The sequence below is a fragment of the Bombina bombina genome, chromosome 4 (genome assembly GCF_027579735.1).
Source record: "Bombina bombina isolate aBomBom1 chromosome 4, aBomBom1.pri, whole genome shotgun sequence".
Lineage (NCBI taxonomy): Eukaryota > Metazoa > Chordata > Amphibia > Anura > Bombinatoridae > Bombina > Bombina bombina.
In genome coordinates, this window is record NC_069502.1 from 1,211,293,166 (window position 1) to 1,211,312,353 (window position 19,188).

The 19,188-nt window shown below is 38.6% G+C and overlaps 1 protein-coding gene across 2 annotated transcripts in view; it reads left to right on the plus strand.

Annotated features, from left to right (window-relative positions):
• LOC128658192 (epoxide hydrolase 1) overlaps positions 1-19,188 on the plus strand; it is a 75,481-nt gene that overhangs the window by 35,878 nt on the left and 20,415 nt on the right. For both annotated transcript variants that reach the window (XM_053712712.1, XM_053712713.1), the window contains exons 4-5: positions 7,652-7,832; positions 18,402-18,629. In XM_053712712.1, the coding sequence (XP_053568687.1) occupies positions 7,652-7,832; positions 18,402-18,629 (409 nt within the window). The remainder of the gene's footprint in view (positions 1-7,651; positions 7,833-18,401; positions 18,630-19,188) is intronic.

The following is a 19,188-nucleotide window of genomic DNA, read 5'->3' on the forward strand; positions in this document are numbered from 1 at the left end:
TCATGACTGCAGCATCGGACGCGATCCCCTTTGCTCGTTTTCACATGAGACCTCTCCAGCTTTGTACGCTGAACCAGTGGTGCAGGGATTATACAAAGATATCATAATTAATATCCTTAAATCCCAATGTTAGACTATCTCTGACTTGGTGGTTAGATCACCATCATATAGTTCTAAGGGCCTCTTTTGTTCGTCCAACCTGGACTGTAATCACAATAGATGCAAGTCTTTCAGGTTGGGGAGCTGTCTGGGGATCTCTGACAGCACAAGGGGTTTGGAAATCTCAAGAGGTGAGATTACCCATCAATATTTTGTAACTCTGTGCGATTTTCAGGGCTCTTCAGGTTTGGCCTCTGTTGAAGAGAGAACCATTCATTTGTTTTCAGACAGACAAGATCAGAACTGTGGCATATGTCAATCATCAGGGTGGGACCCACAGTCCCCAAGTTATGAAAGAAGTATCTCGGATAGTTGCTTGGGCGGAATCCAGCTCCTGTCTAATTTCTGCAGTTCATATCCCTGGTATAGACAATTGGGAAGCAGATTTTCTCAGCCGTCCGACTTTACATTCGGGGGAGTGGTCCCTCCATCCGGATGTGTTTTCTGAGATTGTTCAGATGTGGGATCTTCCAGAAATAGATCTGATGGCTTCTCATCTAAACAAGAAACTTTCCAGGTACCTGTCCAGGTCCAGGGATCCTTAGGCGGAAGCAGTGGATGTGTTGACAGTTCCTTGGTATTACCAACCTGCTTATATTTTCCCGCCTCTAGTTCTTCTTCCAAGAGTGATCTCCAAAATCATCATGGAACAATCATTTGTGTTGCTGGTAGCTCCAGCATGGCCTCAAAGGTTTTGGTATGCGGATCTTGTTCGAATATCCAGTTGCCAACCTTGGCCACTTCCATTAAGGCTAGACCTTCTGTCTCAAGGTCCGTTTTTCCATCAGGATCTCAAATCATTAAATTTGAAGGTATGGAAATTGAACGCCTAGTGCTTAGTCGTAGAGGTTTCTTTGACCCGGTGATTAATACTATGTTACAGGCTCGTAAATCTGTTTTTAGGAAAATTTATTATCGAGTTTTGAAGATTTGTATTTCATGGTGTTCTTCTCATAAATTCTTTTGGCATTCTTATAGAATTCCTAGAATTTTACAGTTTCTTCAGGATGGTTTGGATAAGGGTTTGTCTGCAAGTTCCTTGAAGGGACAAATCTCTGCTCTTTCTCGCCTAGATTTAGAGTTTTGTCGGTAAAGACCCGCGTAGCTAACGCCGCTTTTTTTCCCAACGCACCCTTAAGACAACGCTGGTATTTAGAGTTGTCTGAGTGGCTGCGTTAGGCTCCAAAAAGGGTACGTTGCGCCTAATGTACCGCCACTTCAACCCTCAATACCAGCGTTGCTTACAGTAGCGGTAAGCTGGCAAAACGTGCTTTTGCACGATTCCCACATAGGAAACAATGGGGCAGTTTGGGATGAAAAAAAAACCTAACACCTGCAAAAAAGCAGCGTTAAGCTCCTAACGCAGCCCCATTGTTTCCTATGGGGAAACACTTTCTAAGTCTGCACCTAACACCCTAACATGAACCCAGAGTCTAAACACCCCTAACCTTACACTTTATTAACACCTAATCTGCCATCCCCGCTATCGCTGACACCTGCATTATATTATTAACCCCTAATCTGCCGCTCCGTACACCGCCGCAACCTACATTATACCTATGTACCCCTAATCTGCTGCCCCTAACATCGCCGACCCCTATATTATATTTATTAACCCCTAATCTGCCCCCCCCAACGTCGCCGCTACCTTACCTACACTTATTAACCCCTAATCTGCCCTCCCTAACATCGCCGCCACCTAACTTCAAGTATTAACCCCTAATCTGCCGACCGGACCTCGCCGCTACTATAATAAATGTATTAACCCCTAAAGCTAAGTCTAACCCTAACCCTAACACCCCCCTAAATTAAATATAATTTTATTCTAACAAAATAAATTAACTCTTATTAAATAAAGTATTCCTATTTAAAGCTAAATACTTACCTGTAAAATAAACCCTAATATAGCTACAATATAACGAATAATTACATTGTAGCTATTTTAGGATTTATATTTATTTTACAGGCAACTTTGTATTTATTTTAACTAGGTACAATAGCTATTAAATAGTTATTTACTATTTAATAGCTACCTAGTTAAAATAATTACAAAATTACCTGTAAAATAAATCCTAACCTAAGATACAATTAAACCTAACACTACACTATCAATAAATTAATTAAATAAATTACCTACAATTAAATAAACTAAACTAAATTTCAAAAAATAAAAAAAGATTACAAGAATTTTAAGCTAATTACACCTACTCTAAGCCCCCTAATAAAATAACAAAGCCCCCCAAAATAATTTTTTTTTCCCTACCCTAATCTAAATTACAAAAGTTAACAGCTCTATTACCTTACCAGCCCTTAAAAGGGCTTTTTGCGGGGCATGCCCCAAAGAAATCGGCTCTTTTGCCTGTAAAAAAACACAAAATACCACCCCCAACATTACAACCCACCACCCACATACCCCTACTCTAACCCAAACCCCCCTTAAATAAACCTAACACTACCCCCCTGAAGATCTCCCTACCTTGAGTCGTCTTCACCCAACCGGGCACCGATGGACCAAAAGAGGGCATCCGGAGCGGCAGACATCTTCATCCAAGCGGCATCTTCTATCTTCATCCATCCGATGAGGAGCGGCTCCATCTTCAAGACCTCCGGCGCGGAACATCCTTCTTCAACGACGACTAGATTGAATCAGCCAATCAGATTCAAGTTCAATCGGATTGGCTGATCCAATCAGCCAATCAGATTGAGCTCGCATTCTATTGGCTGTTCCGATCAGCCAATAGAATGCAAGCTCAATCTGATTGGATCAGCCAATCCGATTGAACTTGAATCTGATTGGCTGATTCAATCAGCCAATCAGATTTTTCCTACCTTAATTCCGATTGGCTGATAGAATCCTATCAGCCAATCGGAATTTGAGGGATGCCATCTTGGATGACGTCACTTAAAGGAACCTTCATTCGTCGTCTAGTCGTCGTTGAAGAAGGATGTTCCGCGCTGGAGGTCGTCGGATGGATGAAGATAGAAGATGCTGCTTGGATGAAGATGTCTGCCGGTCCGGATGTCCTCTTCTGCCCGGATAGGATGAAGACTTCTGCCGCTCCGGATGCCCTCTTTTGGTCCACCGGTGCCCGGTTGGGTGAAGATGACTCAAGGTAGGGAGATCTTCAGGGGGGTAGTGTTAGGTTTATTTAAGGGGGGTTTGGGTTAGAGTAGGGGTATGTGGGTGGTGGGTTGTAATGTTGGGGGGTGGTATAGTTTTTTTTTTTACAGGCAAAAGAGCTGATTTATTTGGGGCATGCCCCGCAAAAAGCCCTTTTAAGGGCTGGTAAGGTAATAGAGCTGTTAACTTTTGTAATTTAGATTAGGGTAGGGAAATTTTTTTTATTTTGGGGGGCTTTGTTATTTTATTAGGGGCTTAGAGTACGTGTAATTAGCTTAAAATTCTTGTAATCTTTTTTAATTTTTTGTAATTTAGTTACAAAATAGTGATCCACTCATAATCTAGCCCAAAGATAGCACACCTGTTTACATAATACGATGGTTTATATCAGTCTGCGTGTCAGTCAAAATTATAACCAGACATTAATATTGTATAATACTGTCTGTCACTTGTACCTACAGAAATATAAGGATATTCATAAAGCTGACGCCCTCTTTTAGTAATCCTGAAGGATCAGTATTCTACTAGTTCTTTCCCAGAAGACCAAACCACCAGACAGTATTTATATAGATAATACTATGGACCTGGTTTTAGGGGCTTCCAAGTAATAGAGAGCCTAGTTTCTCAACCTGTGGTACGTGTATCCCTGGGGGTACTTGAAGAATTGGCAAGGGGTACTCCAGCGATTGGAGAAAGCCTCAAGCACTCCTAACAGTGTAGAGTGTGAGTATTTCACTGCCTAGGTTAGAACACTGCTCAATCACTGATTAACCTCAAATTGGTAAAACCTTAGATTCTGGCTTGTTAGTGACATATGAGGGCTGGTATTGAGTTCACTGATATGAACAGAGAAAGTGTATTACTGTGACCAAGTGTCACAGAGACAAGTGGCAGATAAATGTGCCACTGTGACATAGGTACAGTGCATCATACTGAAGCATGCCACAGTAAAACAAGACAGATAAACTGTGTATGAAATGGTTCTTAAATATAGAAAGATGGTACCACAAATATTACTTTCCTTATCATGCAGAAGAGTTTATTTTCCTCTTTATTAATGTAAGAAGCACATTAATTGCATATAACTGTTAATATCAATGGACTATATATCTATGTTTTATGTGTTTATTATTCCTTTTGTCATATTGCCACATATTTAATTCCGGAAAACATTAACCAATATCTGATTCTGATACAGTTGGGGAACATAAAAAAATCAATGGACAGCTACAATTATTCAGCTCCTGTTCACTGCAAGTTTTCATCCTATTGCTATAGGTTTTTTCTAAAGTGTCTAGTAAGGTTCTTAAAGGTCTTTAAACATCTAGTTTTCCTCATTACCATGTGACCTCTACTGACCATGCCAGTGTCACAGAAATATCCTCTCCTATTAACAAACTAATAAATAAAGAGATATATTTGTGGTGAATATTAAAGGTCTCAGTTTATTAGATTAAAAACCAAATCGCTGAGTTTATGGCAGAATTATGAGCAACCATCTTAACAGGTAAACACTAAGAACAGATCCAATCAACCAAATAAGCAAAGAAGCCCTTGTGGTTAGGGGTTTATTGATCTTTCAGTATTCTTTGTTACCCTTATGCTACAAACCTTCATGTATCTCCTTTGTAAAATCCTGATCTTGCCACTGAATTTTCTGTATTAAAAGCAGGATCCCTCTCATTATCAGATTCCCAGAGTTATAAACTGCAAGGATTATAGACCTGAACTTGATCTGCCACTAACTGGATACTTGTGTTTTTAAAGGGATATCAACGCCATACTTTTTCTTTCATGATTTAGCATACAACAACTTTACAATTGACTTATATTATCTAATTTGCTTAATTCTTGTTATCGTTTGTTGAAAAGAATACCTAAGTAGGCTCAGGACTGCTGATTGGTAGCTGCATGTATATGCCTCTTGTCATTGTCTCAGATGATGTGCTCAGCTTGCTCCCAGGAGAGCATTACTGCTCTTTTAACAAAGGATACGAAGAGTGTGAAACAAATGTTTTAATAAAAATACACTAGAAAGTTGTTTAAGATTGTATACTCTGTCATGAGAGAATTGTTTGGGTATGTCCCTTTAAGCATATACATAACAGATTGTATACTCTGTCATGAGAGAATTGTTTGGGTATGTCCCTTTAAGCATATACATAACAGATTGTATACTCTGTCATGAGAGAATTGTTTGGGTATGTCCCTTTAAGCATATACATAACAGATTGTATACTCGGTCATGAGAGAATTGTTTGGGTATGTCCCTTTAAGCATATACATAACAGATTGTATACTCTGTCATGAGAGAATTGTTTTAGTATGTCCCTTTAAGCATATACATAACAGATTGTATACTTGGTCATGAGAGAATTGTTTTAGTATGTCCCTTTAAGCATATACATAACAGATTGTATACTCTGTCATGAGAGAATTGTTTGGGTATGTCCCTTTAAGCATATACATAACAGATTGTATACTTGGTCATGAGAGAATTGTTTGGGTATGTCCCTTTAAGCATATACATAACAGATTGTATACTCTGTCATGAGAGAATTGTTTGGGTATGTCCCTTTAAGCATATACATAACAGATTGTATACTCGGTCATGAGAGAATTGTTTGGGTATGTCCCTTTAAGCATATATATAACAGATTGTATACTCTGTCATGAGAGAATTGTTTGGGTATGTCCCTTTAAGCATATATATAACAGATTGTATACTCTGTCATGAGAGAATTGTTTGGGTATGTCCCTTTAAGCATATACATAACAGATTGTATACTCTGTCATGAGAGAATTGTTTGGGTATGTCCCTTTAAGCATATATATAACAGATTGTATACTCTGTCATGAGAGAATTGTTTGGGTATGTCCCTTTAAGCATATACATAACAGATTGTATACTCTGTCATGAGAGAATTGTTTGGGTATGTCCCTTTAAGCATATACATAACAGATTGTATACTCTGTCATGAGAGAATTGTTTGGGTATGTCCCTTTAAGCATATACATAACAGATTGTATACTCTGTCATGAGAGAATTGTTTGGGTATGTCCCTTTAAGCATATACATAACAGATTGTATACTCTGTCATGAGAGAATTGTTTGGGTATGTCCCTTTAAGCATATACATAACAGATTGTATACTCTGTCATGAGAGAATTGTTTGGGTATGTCCCTTTAAGCATATACATAACAGATTGTATACTCTGTCATGAGAGAATTGTTTGGGTATGTCCCTTTAAGCATATACATAACAGATTGTATACTCTGTCATGAGAGAATTGTTTGGGTATGTCCCTTTAAGCATATACATAACAGATTGTATACTCGGTCATGAGAGAATTGTTTAGGTATGTCCCTTTAAGCATATACATAACAGATTGTATACTCTGTCATGAGAGAATTGTTTGGGTATGTCCCTTTAAGCATATACATAACAGATTGTATACTCTGTCATGAGAGAATTGTTTGGGTATGTCCCTTTAAGCATATACATAACAGATTGTATACTCTGTCATGAGAGAATTGTTTGGGTATGTCCCTTTAAGCATATACATAACAGATTGTATACTCTGTCATGAGAGAATTGTTTGGGTATGTCCCTTTAAGCATATACATAACAGATTGTATACTCTGTCATGAGAGAATTGTTTAGGTATGTCCCTTTAAGCATATACATAACAGATTGTATACTCTGTCATGAGAGAATTGTTTGGGTATGTCCCTTTAAGCATATACATAACAGATTGTATACTCTGTCATGAGAGAATTGTTTGGGTATGTCCCTTTAAGCATATACATAACAGATTGTATACTCTGTCATGAGAGAATTGTTTGGGTATGTCCCTTTAAGCATATACATAACAGATTGTATACTCTGTCATGAGAGAATTGTTTAGGTATGTCCCTTTAAGCATATACATAACAGATTGTATACTCTGTCATGAGAGAATTGTTTAGGTATGTCCCTTTAAGCATATACATAACAGATTGTAGGAGATTTGACTTGTGTGCATCTAATTTCGGATACAATATTAACGCTGATGATAATTTACAGCTAATTCTACTCTGTGAGCTCACAGGATGCAGCTTTCACACCTCCTGCAGGATATTTATGTGAGCAATGCATTAAACCTGTATTATAGTTAGAGAAGAAAACTCTCCTTTATCATCTTTTGAGCATAATGATAATATCTGCAATATGACGGCATTAGGCTGAACCAGAGGAACTAGATATAGATATTAATGTCATTGTGTATCAGAGCTGATCTGGGCTGCAGTGTCTGTAACTTTCAGAACATAAAGCTATACACAGTCTGTACCAGCCATATAACCTTTTTATTACTGTTTTTTTATTTCAGGACTTACATGAGCGCCTGGATTGGACACGATTCTCCTCACCACTAGAGGATTCACAGTTCCATTATGGCTTTAACAGCACCCACCTCAAGAAAGTGCTCTCCTATTGGAGGAATGATTTTGATATACACAAGCAAATTGATCATCTCAACATATATCCCCACTACAAAACAACCATTGAAGGTACGTGCGCCATATGCCACTTAGCGCATTCCAAGATGTATCACCTTTTCTTGGAAACTCAAAGAAATATAAAGATTATGGAGCAAACCTTTAGATATGATGGTGTGAGGCTGGAGATGTTACCAAGCCAAAAAAGAAAAATGTACCAACCCATTATGGCAAATGTACAGAAGCAGATTTTGTTAGCAATGCAAGGCCTCGATCCGATATACAGCGTTGCCCGCAGAAGCCGGCGACGCCAAAATTTGCGTGGGTTTGGTATCCTATATACGGCGTAACCTAGAAGTTACGCTCGTATATTTCTGCCTTCGGCCGTAGTTTTTTGGCCCATAGGCAGGTATACCACACCCGCGCAGTTTGGTATCCAATATACAGCGTAAGGACTTACGTGGCGAAAATGGAGAAATCTTACTCCATTTTCACCTCGCCACAAAATGCAACCGTAGTAAGCCTTACGCTGTCTTTTGGAGCCCCGTAACTCCCTAAACAAGCTGCTAAATAAAACCTAACACCTAACGCATGCGCAATGTCTATCTACCTGTCAACCGCGATCCCCCGCCGCAATCCCTAATAAATTATTTAACCCCTAAACCGCCGCTCCCGGACCCCGCCGCCACCTACATTAAAAGTATAACCCCCTAATGTGATCCAGCTACACCGTTGCCACCTACATTAACTACCCCCTAATGTGAGCTCCTACCCCGCCGCCAGCTACATTACCTACCCCCTAATGTGAGCCCCTTACACCGCTGTCAGCTATATTAAAATTATTAACCCCTAATCTAATCCCCCTACACCGCCGCTAGCTATATTAAATTAATTAACCCCTAATCTAATCCCCCTATACCGCCGCCAGCTATATTAAATTAACCCCTAATCTAATCCCCCTATACCGCCGCCAGCTATATTAAATACATTAACCCCTAATCTAATCCCCCTAAAGTAATTACCTCTATTACCAGCTCTTAAAAGGGCCTTTTGCGTGACATTGCCCCAAAGTAACAGCTCTATTGCCAGCCCTTAAAAGGGCTTTTTGCGGGTCATTTCCCCAAAGAAATCAGCTCTTTTACCAGCCCTTAAAAGGGCTTTTTTGCGGGGCATTGTCCCAAAGAAATCAGCTCTTTTGCATCTAATCTAAATCCTTCTACACCGCCACCACCTATAATAAATGTATTAACCCCTAATCTAATCCCCCTACACCGCCGCCACCTATATTAAATAGATTAACCCCTAATCTAATCCCCCTACACCGCCGCCAGCTATATTAACTATATTAACCCTAATTATATTAGGGTTAATATAGTTAATATAGTTATTATATATATATATTAAGTATAATAACCCTTTCTAACTCTAACATCCCTAACTAAATTCTTATTAAAATAAATCTAATTAATATTATTAATTAAAATATTCCTATTTAAAACTAAATACTTACCTATAAAATAAACCCCAAGATAGCTACAATGTAATTAATAATTACATTGTAGCTATTTTAGGGTTTATATTTATTTTACAGGTAACGGTATTTATTTTAACTAGGTACAATAGCTATTAAATAGTTATTAACTATTTAATAGCTACCTAGTTAAAATAATTTACCTGTAAAATAAATCCTAACCTAAGTTACAAATACACCTACACTATCAATAAATTTAATAAACTACAAATATCTAAACTAAATTACAAAAAACAAACAAACACTAAATTACAAAAAATAAAAAAAGATTACAAGATTTTTAAGCTAATTACACCTATTCTAAGCCCCCTAATAAAATAATAAAGCCCGCAAAATAAAAAAATTTCCCTACCCTATTCTTAATTAAAAAAAAGTTAACAGCTCTATTACCTTACCAGCCCTTAAAAGGGCCTTTTGCGGGGCATGCCCCAAAGAAATCAGCTCTTTTGCCTGTAAAAAAAACACAAGACATCGCCCGGATGGAAGACTTCTTCTCTGCCACTTGATTGAAGACATCGCCCGGATGGAAGACTTCTTCTCTGTCGTTTGATTGAAGACATCGCCCGGATCGGATGAAGAGTTCTGCCCGGCTGGGTGAAGACAAGGTAGGGAGATCTTCAGGGGGGTAGTGTTAGGTTTTTTAAGGTAGGTTTGGGTGGGTTTAGAATAGGGGTATGTGGGTGGTGGGTTGTAATGTTGGGGGGTGGTATTGTGTTTTTTTTTTTACAGGCAAAAGAGCTGATTTCTTTGGGGCATGCCCCGCAAAAGGCCCTTTTAAGGGTTGGTAAGGTAATAGAGCTGTTAACTTTTTTAATTTATTATAGGGTAGGGACATTTTTTTATTTTGGGGGGCTTTATTATTTTATTAGGGGGCTTAGAATAGGTGTAATTAGCTTCAAAATCTTGTAATCTTTTTTTATTTTTTGTAATTTAGTGTTTGTTTTTTTTGTAATTTAGTTTAGTTTATTTAATTGTATTTTAGTTTAGATATTTGTAGTTTATTTAATTTATTGATAGTGTAGGTTTATTTGTAACTTAGGCTAGGGTTTATTTTACAGGTAAATTGGTAATTATTTTAACTAGGTAGCTATTAAATAGTTATTAACTATTTAATAGCTATTGTACCTAGTTAAAATAAATACCAAGTTATCTGTAAAATAAATATAAACCCTAAAATAGCTACAATGTAATTATTAATTACATTGTAGCTATCTTAGAGTTTATTTTATAGGTAAGTATTTAGATTTAAATAGGAATATTTTAATAATATTAATATTAATTAGATTTATTTTAATAAGAATTTAGTTAGGGATGTTAGAGTTAGATAGGGTTATTATACTTAATATATATATATATATATAATATAATAACGATATTAACTATATTAACCCTAATATAATTAGGGTTAATATAGTTAATATATATAATATAATAACTATATTAACCCTAATATAATTAGGGTTAATATAGTTAGTATAGCTGGCGGCGGTGTAGGGGGATTAGATTAGGGGTTAATCTATTTAATATAGGTGGCGGCGGTGTAGGGGAATTAGATTAGGGGTTAATACATTTATTATAGGAGGCGGCGGTGTAGGGGAATTTAGATTAGATGCAAAAGATCTGATTTCTTTGTGACAATGCCCCACAAAAAGCCCTTTTAAGGGCTGGTAAAAGAGCTGATTTCTCTTGTAAAGGTGTAGTCCACAGGTTCATCCATTACTTGTGGGATATTCTCCTTCCCAACAGGAAGCTGCAAGAGGACACGCACAGCAGAGCTGTCTATATAGCTCCTCCCCTAACTGCCACCCCCAGTCATTCTCTTGCAGCTCTCGACAAGAAAGGAAGTATCAAGAGAGATGTGGTGAATTAGTGTAGTTTTTGACCTTCAATCAAAAGTTATTTATTTTTAAACGGTACCGGCGTTGTACTTTTTACTCTCAGGCAGAAATTGGAAGAAGAATTCTGCCTGGAGGTTTGATGATCTTAGCGGTTTGTAACTAAGGTCCAGTGCTGTTCTCACACATAACTGAAGAGTATGGAAAGAAAACTTCAGTTGGGGGGATGGTCTGCAGATTGCCTGCTTTGAGATATGTTCAGTATATTTTTTTTCTAGAGAGATAAGGTCTAGAAAATGCTGACAGTGCCTGGTATATTTGAGGTAAGCCTGATACAGTGATTTAACAGCAACTGGGATCATGCTTGCAAAAAAGGGTAATATTCATGTTAATACTCTTATTACTTAGTGTAAAAACGTTTGCATGTTTTAGAGTAAAAACGTTTTTTCTCTGAGGGTGATAAATCTTTATTTTGGGGCCTAGTTTTCCACATGGCTTGTTAGATCACTCAGGGAAGGCGTTACTCCAGTCTAACTCTGAAATGACAGCATTTAAATTTAAGCTTGAACACCTCCACTTATTGCTCAAGGAGGTTTTAGCAACTCTGGACGACTGTGACACCATTGTAATCCCAGAGAAATTGTGTAAAATGGACAAATACTTTGCAGTGCCTGTTTACACTGATGTTTTTCCAATCCCTAAGAGGTTTTCAGAAATGATTACGAAGGAATGGGATAGACCAGATGTACCGTTCTCTCCCCCTCCTGCGTTTAAAAGGATGTTTCCCATAGATGCCGCTACATGGGATTCGTGGCAGACGGTCCCTAAGGTGGAGGGAGCAGTATCTACCCTAGCTAAGCGTACAATTATCCCCGTCGAGGACAGTTGTGCTTTCCTAGATCCAATGGATAAAAAATTAGAGGGTTTGCTTTAAGAAAATCTTTATACAACAAGGTTTTATTCTCCAGCCTCTTGCATGCATTGCCCCAGTCACTGCTGCAGCGGCTTTCTGGTTCGAGTCTCTTGAAGAGGCTCTTCAGGTGGAGACCCCGTTGGATGATATCCTAGACAGGCTTAAAGCTCTTAAGTTAGCCAATTCATTTATTTCTGATGCCGTGTTTCATTTAACTAAGCTAACGGCTAAGAATTCAGGTTTTGCCATTCAGGCGCGTAGGGCGCTATGGCTTAAATCCTGGTCAGCTGACGTTACTTCAAAGTCTAAGCTTCTCAACATTCCCTTCAAGGGGCAGACCCTATTCGGGCCTGGACTGAAGGAGATCATTTCTGATATTACTGGAGGGAAAGGCCACGCCCTTCCCCAGGATAGGTCCAACAAATTAAGGACCAAACACACTAATTTTCGTTCCTTTCGCAACTTCAAGAGTGGTGCAACTTCAACTTCCTCTACTACAAAACAAGAAGGAAATTCTGCCCAGTCCAAGCCAGTCTGGAGACCTAACCAGGCTTGGAGCAAGGGAAAGCAGGCCAAAAAACCTGCTGCTGCCTCTAAGACAGCTTGAAGGAGTAGCCCCCGATCCGGGACCGGATCTAGTTGGGGGCAGACTTTCTCTCTTCGCCCAGGCTTGGGCAAGAGACATCCAGGATCCCTGGGCTCTGGAGATTGTTTCCCAGGAATACCTCTGGATTTCAAAGCCTCATCTCCAAAAGGGAGATTTCATCTTTCACAATTATCTGCAAACCAGATAAAGAGAGAGGCATTCTTACGTTGTGTTCAAGACCTTCTGGTCATGGGAGTGATCCACCCAGTTGCAAGGGAGGAACAGGGGCAAGGATTCTATTCAAATCTGTTTATAGTTCCCAAAAAAGAGGGAACTTTCAGACCAATCTTGGATCTCAAGATCCTAAACAAATTTCTCAGGGTCCCATCCTTCAAGATGGAGACTATTCGAACCATCCTACCTTTGATCCAGGAGGGTCAATATATGACTACCGTGGATTTAAAGGATGCTTATCTGCACATTCCGATACACAGAGATCATCATCGGTTTTTCAGGTTTGCCTTCCTAGACAGGCATTACCAGTTTGTGGCTCTTCCCTTCGGGTTAGCCACGGCACCAAGAATCTTTATGAAGGTTCTAGGGTCCCTACTGGCGGTTCTAAGGCCACGGGGCATAGCGGTGGCCCCTTACCTAGACGACATTCTGATTCAGGCGTCGACTTTTCAAATCGCCAAGTCCCATACGGACATTGTTCTGGCCTTTCTGAGGTCTCACGGGTGGAAGGTGAACGAAGAAAAGAGTTCTCTCTCCCCTCTCACAAGAGTTTCCTTCCTAGGAACTCTGATAGATTCAGTAGAAATTAAGATTTTTCTGACAGAGGTCAGGTTGTCAAAGCTTCTAACTTCCTGCCGTGCTCTTTATTCCACTTCTCAGCCGTCAGTGGCTCAGTGTATGGAAGTAATCGGCTTAATGGTAGCGGCAATGGACATAGTTCCATTTGCCCGCCTACATCTCAGACCACTGCAACTTTGCATGCTCAATCAGTGGAATGGGGATTACACAGATTTGTCCCCTCTGCTAAATCTTGATCAAGAGACCAGAGATTCTCTTCTCTGGTGGCTATCTCGGGTTCATCTGTCCAGGGGAATGAGCTTCCGCAGGCCAGAATGGACTATAGTGACGACAGATGCCAGCCTTCTGGGCTGGGGCGCAGTCTGGAACTCCCTGAAGGCTCAGGGTTCGTGGACTCGGGAGGAAGCCCTCCTTCCGATAAACATTCTGGAACTAAGAGCGATATTCAATGCTCTTCAGGCTTGGCCTCAGCTAGCTGCGGTCAGGTTCATCAGATTTCATTCGGACAACATCACGACTGTAGCCTATATCAACCATCAGGGGGGTACAAAGAGCCCCCTGGCAATGTTGGAGGTTTCAAAGATAATTCTATGGGCAGAGGTTCACTCTTGCCATCTCTCAGCTATCCATATACCAGGAGTAGAGAACTGGGAGGTGGATTTTCTAAGTCGGCAGACTATTCATCCGGGGGAGTGGGAACTCCATCCGGAGGTATTTGCCCAGTTGATTCAACTATGGGGCAAACCAGAACTGGATCTCATGGCGTCTCGTCAGAATTCCAAGCTTCCTTGTTACGGGTCCAGGTCCAGGGATCCCAAGGCAGCGCTGATAGATGCTCTAGCAGCGCCCTGGTCCTTCAGCCTGGCTTATGTGTTTCCACCTTTTCCTCTGCTCCCTCGTCTGATTGCCAAGATCAAGCAGGAGAGAGCTTTGGTGATTTTGATAGCTCCTGCGTGGCCACCCAGGACTTGGTATGCAGATCTGGTGGACATATCATCCTTTCCACCATGGACACTGCCACTGAGACAGGACCTTCTACTTCAAGGTCCTTTCAAACATCCAAATCTAATTTCTCTGCGTCTGACTGCTTGGAGATTGAACGCTTGATCCTATCAAAGCGTGGTTTTTCCGAGTCGGCCATTGATACCTTAATTCAGGCTCGAAAGCCTGTCACCAGGAAAATCTATCATAAGATATGGTGTAAATATCTTCATTGGTGTGAATCCAAGGGTTACTCATAGAGTAAAGTCAGGATTCCTAGAATATTATCTTTTCTCCAGGAGGGATTGGAGAAAGGATTGTCTGCTAGTTCCTTAAAGGGACAGATCTCTGCTCTGTCTATTCTTTTACACAAACGTCTGGCTGAGGTTCCAGACGTTCAGGCGTTTTGTCAGGCTTTAGTTAGAATTAAGCCTGTGTTTAAACCTGTTGCTCCGCCAGGGAGTTTAAATTTAGTTCTTAAGGTTCTTCAAGGGGTTCCATTTGAACCTCTGCATTCCATAGATATTAAACTTTTATCTTGGAAAGTTATGTTTCTAGTAGCTATCTCCTCGGCTCGAAGAGTTTCAGAGTTATCTGCTTTACAGTGTGATTCCCCTTATCTGATTTTCCATGCAGATAAGGTAGTTTTGCGTACCAAACCTGGGTTTCTTCCTAAGGTAGTATCTAATAAGAACATCAATCAGGAGATTGTTGTTCCTTCATTATGTCCTAATCCTTCCTCAAAGAAGGAACGTCTTTTACACAATCTTGATGTGGTTCGTGCTTTAAAGTTTTTATTTACAAGCTACGAAGGATTTTCGTCAAACATCTGCTTTGTTTGTCTACTCTGGACAGAGGAGAGGCCAAAAGGCTTCGGCAACTTCTCTATCTTTTTGGTTAAGAAGTATAATACGCTTAGCTTATGAGACTGCTGGCCTGCAGCCTCCTGAAAGAATTACAGCTCATTCCACTAGAGCGGTAGCTTCCACATGGGCTTTTAAAAATGAGGCCTCTGTTGAACAGATTTGTAAGGTGGCGACTTGGTCTTCGCTTCATACCTTTTTTTTCTAAATTCTACAAATTTGATACTTTTGCTTCTTTGGAGGCTATTTTTGGGAGAAAGGTCTTACAGGCAGTGGTAACTCCGGTTTAAGGGCCTGCCTTGTCCCTCCCTTCATCCGTGTCCTAAAGCTTTGGTATTGGTATCCCACAAGTAATGGATGAACCCGTGGACTGGATACACCTTTACAAGAGAAAACAAAATTTATGCTTACCTGATAAATTTATTGCTCTTGTGGTGTATCCAGTCCACGGCCCGCCCTGTCATTTTTAGGCAGGTGTTTTTTATTTTTAACTACAGTCACCACTGCACCCTATAGTTTCTCCTTTTTTCTTGCTTATCTTCGGTCGAATGACTGGGGGTGGCAGTTAGGGGAGGAGCTATATAGACAGCTCTGCTGTGGGTGTCCTCTTGCAGCTTCCTGTTGGGAAGGAGAATATCCCACAAGTAATGGATGAACCCGTGGACTGGATACACCACAAGAGAAATAAATTTATCAGGTAAGCATAAATTTTGTTTTCTTTGGGGAAATGCCCCGCAAAAAAGCCCTTTTAAGGGCTGGCAATAGAGCTGTTACTTTGGGGAAATGTCACACAAAAGGCCCTTTTAAGGGCTGGTAATAGAGGTAATTACTTTAGGGGGATTAGATTAGGGGTTAATGTATTTAATATAGCTGGCGGCGGTATAGGGGGATTAGATTAGGGGTTAATTAATTTAATATAGCTGGCGGCGGTGTAGGGGGATTAGATTAGGGGTTAATAATTTTAATATAGCTGGCGGCGGTGTAAGGTTCTCACATTAGGGGGTAGTTAATGTAGCTGGCGGCGGGGTAGGAGCTCACATTAGGGGGTAGTTAATGTAGGTGGCGGCGGTGTAAGGGCTCACATTAGGGGGTAGGTAATGTAGCTGGTGGCGGGGTAGGAGCTCACATTAGGGGGTAGTTAATATAGGTGGCGGCGGTGTAAGGGGCTCACATTAGGGGGTAGGTAATGTGGCGGGGTAAGAGCTCACATTAGGGGGTAGTTAATGTAGTTGGCGGCGGGGTCCGGGAGCGGCGGTTTAGGGGTTAATACATTTTTTATTGTTAAGATAGTGAGGGGGATAGCGGATAGAGGGTTAGATGTGTCGGGCTATGTTTGGGAGGCGTGTTAGACAGTACGGGTGATTTTATAACTTAGTCAGGTTTTGTAGGCGCCGGCAGTTTCTAAAGTGCCGTAAGTCACTGGCGACTCCAGAAATTTGTACTTACGCAGATTTCTGGACATCGCTGGTTTATCTGACTTATGGCACTTTAGCATCTGACGGCGCCGTATATGGGATAGCTCGAGTTGCAAGCTGAAACTACGGGCGGCGGAGGTTCCCTCGCTTGCGCCGCAAACTACGATCTATATCGGATCGCGCCCCAAATAACTTAAAATATTGCCCTGCTTTATTACAGGGTGATTATTATTATTATTATTATTATTATTATTATTATTATTATGCTATATTACCGGATTATTTATATTATTTTTCTATGTTACAGGATTATTATTATTTATTATTATGCTATGTTACAGGATTATTATTATTTATTATTATGCTATATTACAGGATTATTTATATTATTTTTCTGTATTACAGGATTATTATTATTTATTATTATGCTATGTTACAGGATTATTATTATTTATTATTATGCTATATTACTGGATTATTTATATTATTTTTCTATATTACATGTTTATTATTATTTATTATTATGCTATATTACCGGATTATTTATATTATTTTTCTATATTACAGGATTATTATTATTTATTATTATGCTATATTACCGGATTATTTATATTATTTTTCTATATTACAGGATTATTATTTATTATTATGCTATGTTACAGGATTATTATTATTTATTATTCTGCTATATTACAGGACTATTATTATTATTATTCTGATATATTACAGGACTATTATTATTATTATTTTGCTATATTACAGGGTGATGATTATTATTATTATTATGCTTTATTACAGGGTGATTATTATTATTATTATTATTATTATGCTATATTACTGGATTATTTATATTATTTTTCTATATTACAGGATTATTATTTATTATTATTATTTATTATTATGCTATATTACAGGATTATTATTATTTATTATTATGCTATATTACAGGACTATTATTATTATTATTTTGCTATATTACAGGGTGATTATTATTATTATTATTATTATTATTATTATTATTATGCTTTATTACAGGGTGATGATGATTATTATTATTATGCTATATTACAGGGTGATTATTATTATGCTATATTACAGGGTGATTATTATTATTATTATTATTATTATTATGCTATATTACAGGGTGATTATTATTATGCTATATTACAGGGTGATTATTATTATTATTATGCTATATTACAGGGTGATGATGATTATTATTATTATGCTATATTACAGGGTGATTATTATTATGCTATATTACAGGGTGATTATTATTATTATTATTATGCTATATTACAGGGTGATTATTATTATTATTATTATTATTATGCTATATTACAGGGTGATTATTATTATTATGCTTTATTACAGGGTAATGATTACTATTATGCTATATTACAGGGTGATTATTATTATTATTATGCTATATTACAGGACTATTATTATTATTATGATTTATTACAGGGTGATTATTATGATTATTCTGCTTTATTACAGGGTGGTTATTATTATTATTATTATTATTATTATTATGCTTTATTACAGGGTGATTATTATTATTATTATTATTATTATTATTATTATTATTATGCTATATTACAGGACTATTATTATTATTATTCTGCTTTATTACAGGGTGATTATTATGATTATTCTGCTTTATTACAGGGTGATTATTATGATTATTCTGCTTTATTACAGGATTGGAGGTACATTTTATTCATGTGAAGCCTCCACAGCTTGCTCCAGGAAAGAAGGCTCGTCCTCTTCTCATGGTTCATGGATGGCCTGGCTCTTTTTATGAGTTTTATCGCATTATCCCACTTCTGACTGAGCCAGAGAAGCATGGTCTAAATCCTGACCTCTCATTTGAGGTCATTTGCCCATCTATACCAGGATTTGGCTTCTCAGAGGCTTCGCACAAGAAGGGTGAGACATGGGGGGGGGGAGTAGTATCAGTAGTGGGTGTAGAGAGGTTGCAGAAGATTGAAACTGTGATCAGATGGTGAGATCATTGTGTAGGTCCATGCAGAAAACCTGTGCTAATGATAATCACAAACTTTTATTCAATAATTATCTTCATGTTTGCAGTGGAAGATGCCAACTTGATCACAGTCAGCTGTTTTTATTTTTATTGGAAGAACATTTAACATTCCACAGCTAAAAAGACTTGATAAACCCACAGTCAAAAGTTTTTCACTTATTACTGATACCCCAAAATGTTTTAAATGTAACCCTGGATTTATGCAAAACACACTGAAATTGCGCCCCGCCATATTGAATGACATTAGAAAGCAATTTCATCAAACAGATACAAACACTAACTGCTCAAACAATCAATAATAACAAGCACTTTTACACTACTAAAAATGAAAAAAAAAATCTATAATTTGACAAACACACATTCTGACTATACTGATAATGCCTCGTTAAAATTCTTGTAAAAGACACACACACGCAGAGTCACACACGCAGAGTCACACACACA